This window comes from Physeter macrocephalus, chromosome 20 (genome assembly GCF_002837175.3).
Source record: "Physeter macrocephalus isolate SW-GA chromosome 20, ASM283717v5, whole genome shotgun sequence".
NCBI lineage: Eukaryota > Metazoa > Chordata > Mammalia > Artiodactyla > Physeteridae > Physeter > Physeter macrocephalus.
This window is the reverse complement of record NC_041233.1, coordinates 111,373,790-111,383,153: the sequence shown is the minus strand read 5'-3', so window position 1 is coordinate 111,383,153 and position 9,364 is coordinate 111,373,790. Positions and strand designations below refer to the sequence as shown.

At 38.3% G+C, this 9,364-nt stretch overlaps 1 protein-coding gene across 1 annotated transcript in view; it reads left to right on the top strand.

The window, feature by feature from the left end:
* The window catches only part of CSMD1 (CUB and Sushi multiple domains 1), a 611,399-nt gene that overhangs the window by 379,352 nt on the left and 222,683 nt on the right, over positions 1 to 9,364 (top strand). Inside the window, exon 24 of the mRNA XM_028481319.1 lies at positions 4,116 to 4,303. Within this exon, the coding sequence (XP_028337120.1) occupies positions 4,116 to 4,303 (188 nt within the window). The remainder of the gene's footprint in view (positions 1 to 4,115; positions 4,304 to 9,364) is intronic.

Genomic DNA, 9,364 nt, shown 5'->3' with positions numbered 1-9,364 from the left:
ATCACATTGATTGATTTGCATATATTGAAGAATCCTTGCATTCCTGGGATAAACCTCACTTGATCATGGTGTATGATCCTTTTAATATGCTGTTGGATTCTGTTTGCTAGTATTTTGTTGAGGATTTTTGCATCTATGTTTATCAGTGATATTGGCCTGTTGTTTTCTTTCTTTGTGACATCTTTGTCTGGTTTTGGTATCAGGGTGATGGTGGCTTCGTAGAATGAGGAAGAGTTTGAGAAGGATAGGTGTTAGCTCTTCTCTAGCTGTTTGATAGAGTTGCCTGTGAAGCTCTTCTGGACTTATTTATTTATTTATTTTTGGCTGCGTTGGGTCTTTGTTGCTGCATGTGGGCTTTCTCTAGTTGTGGCGAGCGGTGGCTACTCTTCGTTGCGGTGCGCGGGCTTCTCATTGCGGTGGCTTCTCTTGTTGCAGAGCATGGGCTCTAGGCCTGCGGGCTCAGTAGTTGTAGCCCGTGGGCTCTAGGTGCATGGGCTCAGTAGTTGTGGTGCACGGGCTTAGTTGCTCCGCGACATGAGGGATCTTCCCGGACCAGGGCTCGAACCTGTGTCCCCTGCACTGGCAGGCAGATTCTTTACCACTGCACCACCAGGGAAGTCCCTAATAAGACTGTAAATGTCATACCTAAAGATTACTTCATTTATCCCTTCAGGGGTCTTCAGTTTTACATCTAGCAAAGCCTGAGGTCTTGTGTCTAACAGGTACTACATCAGGCTGCATGACAAAAATGGAAATAGATTATTTTGCTTTTCAGCATTCTACTTACATTAGGATACACATGATGTGGCAAGAATTGCTTTTAAACACTATCTTGCACACAGTGTGTTCCACCTGAGAGGGCTTAATTTACAGAATTTTCAAAGAAAAGAGATAATAAAGTGATTTAGATATACTTAGTATAATTTCTCATTGATGTCTAATATTTCTCTTAATGCGTGAGCTCTAATTCATTTCCATAGTACATCCTGTCTGACATTCCCAAAGGTAGTATTGTTATTATCATTAAGGTAGTCAAGACTTGATAGAACTCTGAAAACAAAAGTTCCCCAAATTTCATTACTGTAAAGTCTGATTTAATAAACATTAGTTCTTTTAAAAAAATGCTGACTTCTTTCTGCTACACTAAATGGTAATAGTTCAAATCATAATATAATATGATTATATTATAAATATAAATTCCATAGAAGTCTCACATTATAAATATATGGTATAAATAATTGAATTTTTCTAAATCCCATGATCTTTTCCAAATTCACATTTTGATTTTTGAACTAAATGAAGTGGTATTTTAAAAGAGAAGTGGTTCTATATACTGTCCTGTTGGTCTCTGAGCTCCCCAAGGCAAAGTGGTCTGATTAGATTTATTAATCTGTCAATTGAACAAGTTTCTTTTCTTGAGATGTTTGCATCAATATTTCAGGCCTGGTTTTGCTTATCTTCCTTCACTTTCTCCTCCTGATGAGATATGAGTCAGTATAATTTTAAACCTCTGTGATTCTGAATTTTAAGTAGTTTAATAAGCCATCATTTCCTGAATTTACTCAAGCTGCTATAAATTTACCAAATGTTGAATACCTTATTATGCCACTCAGCTATTATACAAAAGCTGTGAACATTTGCTGGTTATATTTTTGAATATCTTTATGGGTTTTGTTAATGCTAGATTCTAGTAGCGCCTTCCTTAAAACCAGGAGACACCTCTGCTACCAGATTAAAAGTAAATTAACAATTAAAAGCCTTTTAGAGAACACAGAGCCTTTTCATAGGAGTTTCCTACCTTCCCTTGGGTCACGGTGACTCATTATCAAGGTTCCCAAAGTGCAATTCGTAATAATATATAATATATAAGGCAGTTTTTCACAAGAAGTTTTCTCACTTAATTTTGTGCACTTCCCTGGAAGAAGGTTGACCTAGAAAATCTTCAAGTTTTCTTCCGACTCTAAGAGTTTGGAATCATTAGCTGACCAGTGTCACAGAAAATCGCATACCTGTGACATGTTCTAAGCAATGGACAACTTGTGTGTGCTCAGGCGGGAGTTTTCCTGGGACCTCAGCTCCTAGATCTACTTAGTAGAAAGAAGGAGGAAGTCAGAAGTACCAGATGGGAACAAGGATGCTCAAGGACCCAGTCAAAGAAGCTGGTGTTGATACAGGCTTCCCAGGATGCACTGTTTAAAGAGTGTGACTGCAGTCAGGTGTGGAGAGGGGAGGGGGGCCCGGCATTACTAACGAGGAAGGCAAAGAATGACATGACCTGGAGCACATACGGGCTTCAAGGCTCACCCTGGTACTCGGGGGGTCTTCGGGGAGGAGTGTTTTATCACAGGCTTCTATAGACTGTGGGGCTGATGCGACTCACACATTGGAACTCAAATTAAATTTGGTTTAAAAGCATGGCCAGACTTTGGCCTATTATTGGGACTTGTAGATCTCTGCATCTGGTACAGGTAGAAATAAGACAGGATTTAACCAAAGGAACTGTCATTAATTGTAAATATCACTTCAGACTTCTATGTGTGTGTGACGGCACATCCAAAAGGAGAGGGTAGTTAGAATATGTTTGTTTGTGCCTGATCGTACTTCCATGTTAAAAAATAATCTATCGTAATAATTAATTATGCCAATGATCAGGGGTACAGCATGACCAGAGTCTAATAACATCCTTGCAAACTATTCCAAATAAAATTGTTATTCCAACCAAATTCTGTTTGGTTGATGCAGTTCCTCTTGGCCTCTTTACTCACTCTTTAGTCACTCCAGTCTTTTACTTTTTCTTCATTTCCAACTTCAGGGAACTTGTTAGATAAACAGACTCTGAAACCTCTGACAAATTCCTTGAATAAATGTGTTCAGGACCTCACATGGGAGCGAGGGCACCTTGGCAGGAAATGGGACGGCGCGATGCAGGTCCAGATGTCATACTAACGTCGGGTCCTTGGTGGTCCCCCATGCTACATCCTTCAGAATGCAGTGGGCAGCTTCTGGAAAGACCTTGGGTTCACGTTTTATCCCTTGAATATCCAGATGAACTAAAGCCACTTAAACAACAGCACATGTTCGTGATTATAAAACCTCCTGACTCTCTCCATCCCTGTATACAAATATGCTGTCAAGGGAAAGGAAAGAGAGTGGAAGCCACATGGATCGGTCCACGTTAAAGACCCCAAAGGCCCTGATTTAGAGATGAAGGGACAGAGGAGGGCAAGTCAGAATGGATTACATATAAATACCTCTGTCTAGTGTGTTTGTTTATTCTGGTCCCACTGAGATCTTGGACATGTAAACGAAGTTTACATGTCTGTCACTTGAGAGGAAGTATATTTTTAAAGTTCCCAGACTATCATCATCCTTCTCATCATAAATGGCAGAGACATTTAAAGCTGCATGCCACTTGAGAGCTTTGGGCTTTAATTGTTAGACTTTGGAAATTATTAGGGTATTTACATAAGGAGAGACAGAGACAGAGAGAGAAATAGAGAGAGTGGGAAAGAGCGGGAGGGAGAGAGGAAGAGAAAATTGGAATATCCAATCAAGGTGAAATGATGTGAAACAGTTGACTTCCATACTTTATAACATTGTAGGGACTGCTATTATTGGCCAAATTATCTAAGCAAATAGAGGCAATTACAATTTTAAAAGTAAAATCAAACAAAAATATTTTTTAACTTTAAGAATTGTCAGTAACATCAAGGATATATGTTATTAAAACTAAAAATATTCACATAAAAATCAAATACCAGTGGGAATGCATCCCTTCTGAACCCTATTCTTTCAAACTGCATTTCATTAGAAATATCATGGTTATAGGGAAGAGATACTATATCTTTGTTATAAGGATTCATTTTCTTTCAGATTATCTTCAAAATCATATTGTATTGAAGATGTTGGTGATTGTATAAAATACTAATAGTATTTGTTTGTTATTTATTGCCATTTTGATTATTATTATATTTAACTTTTGGATTGTCCTAATTTTAAAAAATTATTTTACAAAGGCAAATAAAATCACTGTGTGCTCTCAGAGACTTTATAGTCTGGAAGATAAGAGACACATATATTAGGTGCATAATCTAATTAATATTCTTTCCTTTTAGTTTCAACATGGAGCCCAGCTATGATTTCCTACATATCTATGAAGGAGAGGATTCCAACAGCCCTCTCATTGGAAGTTTCCAGGGCTCTCAAGCCCCAGAAAGAATTGAGAGTAGTGGAAATAGTCTCTTTCTGGCATTTCGAAGTGACGCTTCTGTGGGCTTGTCGGGGTTCGCCATTGAATTTAAAGGTACTGTGACCAGCTTAACTTGTGAGGAAAGTAATTTGTATTGAGATTGCTTTAATCATAAGCATTTATTTATAAAGTCTTGCCTATCTGTTTAATGCATAAAATTCTGACATCTCTCTCAACCGTCTGGGGAACAGGGTCGATCTCACCAGTGGAGAAGAAATTTCCAACACGCATTTCTACCTTAGCTGAAAGAAAAGAAAATGGGGGAGGGAGATTTCTTTTTCCAAATTCATAGCCATTTAAAGATAAATTATGATTTGTGCAATAAATAATTTGAGTATTTAAGAATTATTTTAATATGTGTTTTACTATCTTAATTTGTTTCTTCAGGATGACTCAATTTAAGTGCATAAATAGCTTAGTTTGGTTTTTGTTTCTTGGGGTTTTTTTTTTTTTGTTTTTTGGGGGTATTTTGGCTTGCAGGATCTTAGTTCCCTAACCAAGGAATGAATCCGAGCCCTCAACAGTGAAAGCATGGAGTCCTAACCACTGGACTGCCAAGGAATTCCCGATAAATAGCTTATTTTTATCTCAATATTTTTCAAGATGTAAAATATCAATTGCCATTTCCCTGTCCTGCCCACGCATGATGGTTGGTTTGATGGGGAGCAAGCACTGATCCTGGTCAGAGCTTTCTTCTTTGGTCACCTCATGAGTGACTCCCACTTCTTTGGGATCCACCACCCCCTGTCACTAGCATCCAGAGAAAACAAACAGACAGACTCACAAACAGAGATCACCCCAACCTAAGCATTTTGCTGTTGGGTTCATGAAAATAAATATATATTTTTTTCAAATCTGTTTCTCATGTGAACAAGGAAAACACAGGGTATATTACAAAGAATCAGAGAAAAGGATTTATCAAAATATTAATTGACAGTAGTGAGTACTTTATAAAAAATAATGAAAATGTATACATTTATTTAAACTTTTGAGTTAGTTATTAGTTAGTAGAATTATAAAATAAAATATAGGGTATGTTTCATCTATTAAAGGGTTAACCCTTTAATGGACTTGTATTTCTTGATATGGTTTTTAAGTAGGAAATTAATCTACTTCCTCAAAAACACCAAAATCTACAAATTTACTGATCTTTAGTACAATATACAATTTAAAAAAATTTAAACCATTCAGCAATTGAAGGAGTTGCTGTGCTTTTTGGATGGGATCCATTAATGTTCACGAATAATTAACAGCAGTACTTTTAAGTATTTGCCATATCAGTAGACAGTTTCTGTATTAATAAGAACTCATTGAAGTGCATGTCACCATGACAACGCCCATTCTGTAATGAGGAAAAAATCACACATTTCATCTAAATATAAGACTGTAAGGAATGGGAGAGAATATTTGCAAATGATGAGACCAACATGGGGTTAATATCTAAAATATATAAACAGCTCATACAACTCAATACCAAGAAAGCAAACAATGCAATAAAAAATGGACAGAAGACCTAAAGAGGCATTTTTCCAAAAAGAAAGACATACAGATGTCTAACAGGCACATGAGAAGATTTTCAGCATTGTTAATTGTTAGAGAAATGCAAATCAAAACAACAATGAGGTATAACGTCACTCTGGTCAGAATGGCCATCATGAAAAAGTCTACAAATAACAAATGTTGGCGAGGGTGTAGAGAAAAGGGAACCCTCCTACGTTGTTGGTGGGAATGGAAATTGGTGCAGCCACTATGGAGAACAGTATGAAGGGTTCTCAAAAAGCTAAAACTAGAGTTGCCATATGAGCCAGCAATGGACTACTACTCAACCATAAAAAAGAATTAAATTCTGCCATTTGCAGAAACATGAACAGACCTAGAAAAATTATGCTTAGTGAAATAAGTCAGACAGTGAAAGATAGATATTGTATAATATCACTTTATGTGGAATCTAAAAATAATGCAAATGAATGTATATGCAAAACAAAAACAGACTTACAGACAAACTTATAGAAAACAAACTTATAGTTACCAAAGGGGAGAAGGAAGGGGGGAGGGACAAATTAGGGGCATGGCATTAACAGATACAAACTACTATGTATAAAATAGATAACAACAAGGATATTTTCTATAGCACAGGGAATTACAGCCATTATCTTGTAATAACTTATAATGGCGTATAATCTTCAAAAATACTGAATCACTATGCTGTACAACTGAGACTAATATAAAATTGTAAATCAATTATACTTCAATGGAAAAAAAAAGACTGTACATCTGTCATCACCTTGTGTTCCCCAGGGCATCCTAGGGTAAGAGAATCTGCAGAAGAGTAAGTAAATGCAGTAGAACTGTGTCCCTCATGATAGGGGGACAGGGCTGCCTCTTTGGTCTGGTTCTTCGGGGACCAGCAGAGCCTTCTAAATGGGCGCTAGAGCTCTCATGCTTTAAAAGTTCTCCAGTGGAGCCTGTGGAAAAAAAAATCATCAGAAAACAAGGAAGGACACAGCAATGATACAGCATCCAGCAAGTACAAGGCCCCATACGGTGAGGAAAAAAAAAGCTTCGATGCAGTGCATTTGGAGAAATGAAGAAAAACTGGCCATCAGAGGTCTCAGTTTGCAACACAGAGCAGAAAATCGTGGGAGTGGTATTTAACCAAACAGTACACTAAACCAACAGACACTTATAACAAAAAGTGATCAAAAAGGCCGACCAGGCAACAGGCATGTAGTTTTTTCTCCATCATTTTTTAAAATATAATTTTAGTTATTTTATTTTTTATTTTTGGCTGCGTTGGGTCTTCATTGCTGTGCGCGGGCTTTCTCTAGTTGTGGCGAGCGGGGGCTACTCTTCGCCAAGGCAAAGTGGTCTGATTAGATTTATTTATCTGTCAATTGAACAAGTTTCTTTTCTTGAGATGTTTGCATCAATATTTCAGGCCTGGTTTTGCTTATCTTCCTTCACTTTCTCCTCCTGATGAGATATGAGTCAGTATAATTTTAAACCTCTGTGATTCTGAATTTTAAGTAGTTTAATAAGCCATCATTTCCTGAATTTACTCAAGCTGCTATAAATTTACCAAATGTTGAATACCTTATTATGCCACTCAGCTATTATACAAAAGCTGTGAACATTTGCTGGTTATATTTTTGAATATCTTTATGGGTTTTGTTAATGCTAGATTCTAGTAGCGCCTTCCTTAAAACCAGGAGACACCTCTGCTACCAGATTAAAAGTAAATTAACAATTAAAAGCCTTTTAGAGAACACAGAGCCTTTTCATAGGAGTTTCCTACCTTCCCTTGGGTCACGGTGACTCATTATCAAGGTTCCCAAAGTGCAATTCGTAATAATATATAATATATAAGGCAGTTTTTCACAAGAAGTTTTCTCACTTAATTTTGTGCACTTCCCTGGAAGAAGGTTGACCTAGAAAATCTTCAAGTTTTCTTCCGACTCTAAGAGTTTGGAATCATTAGCTGACCAGTGTCACAGAAAATCGCATACCTGTGACATGTTCTAAGCAATGGACAACTTGTGTGTGCTCAGGCGGGAGTTTTCCTGGGACCTCAGCTCCTAGATCTACTTAGTAGAAAGAAGGAGGAAGTCAGAAGTACCAGATGGGAACAAGGATGCTCAAGGACCCAGTCAAAGAAGCTGGTGTTGATACAGGCTTCCCAGGATGCACTGTTTAAAGAGTGTGACTGCAGTCAGGTGTGGAGAGGGGAGGGGGGCCCGGCATTACTAACGAGGAAGGCAAAGAATGACATGACCTGGAGCACATACGGGCTTCAAGGCTCACCCTGGTACTCGGGGGGTCTTCGGGGAGGAGTGTTTTATCACAGGCTTCTATAGACTGTGGGGCTGATGCGACTCACACATTGGAACTCAAATTAAATTTGGTTTAAAAGCATGGCCAGACTTTGGCCTATTATTGGGACTTGTAGATCTCTGCATCTGGTACAGGTAGAAATAAGACAGGATTTAACCAAAGGAACTGTCATTAATTGTAAATATCACTTCAGACTTCTATGTGTGTGTGACGGCACATCCAAAAGGAGAGGGTAGTTAGAATATGTTTGTTTGTGCCTGATCGTACTTCCATGTTAAAAAATAATCTATCGTAATAATTAATTATGCCAATGATCAGGGGTACAGCATGACCAGAGTCTAATAACATCCTTGCAAACTATTCCAAATAAAATTGTTATTCCAACCAAATTCTGTTTGGTTGATGCAGTTCCTCTTGGCCTCTTTACTCACTCTTTAGTCACTCCAGTCTTTTACTTTTTCTTCATTTCCAACTTCAGGGAACTTGTTAGATAAACAGACTCTGAAACCTCTGACAAATTCCTTGAATAAATGTGTTCAGGACCTCACATGGGAGCGAGGGCACCTTGGCAGGAAATGGGACGGCGCGATGCAGGTCCAGATGTCATACTAACGTCGGGTCCTTGGTGGTCCCCCATGCTACATCCTTCAGAATGCAGTGGGCAGCTTCTGGAAAGACCTTGGGTTCACGTTTTATCCCTTGAATATCCAGATGAACTAAAGCCACTTAAACAACAGCACATGTTCGTGATTATAAAACCTCCTGACTCTCTCCATCCCTGTATACAAATATGCTGTCAAGGGAAAGGAAAGAGAGTGGAAGCCACATGGATCGGTCCACGTTAAAGACCCCAAAGGCCCTGATTTAGAGATGAAGGGACAGAGGAGGGCAAGTCAGAATGGATTACATATAAATACCTCTGTCTAGTGTGTTTGTTTATTCTGGTCCCACTGAGATCTTGGACATGTAAACGAAGTTTACATGTCTGTCACTTGAGAGGAAGTATATTTTTAAAGTTCCCAGACTATCATCATCCTTCTCATCATAAATGGCAGAGACATTTAAAGCTGCATGCCACTTGAGAGCTTTGGGCTTTAATTGTTAGACTTTGGAAATTATTAGGGTATTTACATAAGGAGAGACAGAGACAGAGAGAGAAATAGAGAGAGTGGGAAAGAGCGGGAGGGAGAGAGGAAGAGAAAATTGGAATATCCAATCAAGGTGAAATGATGTGAAACAGTTGACTTCCATACTTTATAACATTGTAGGGACTGCTATTATTGG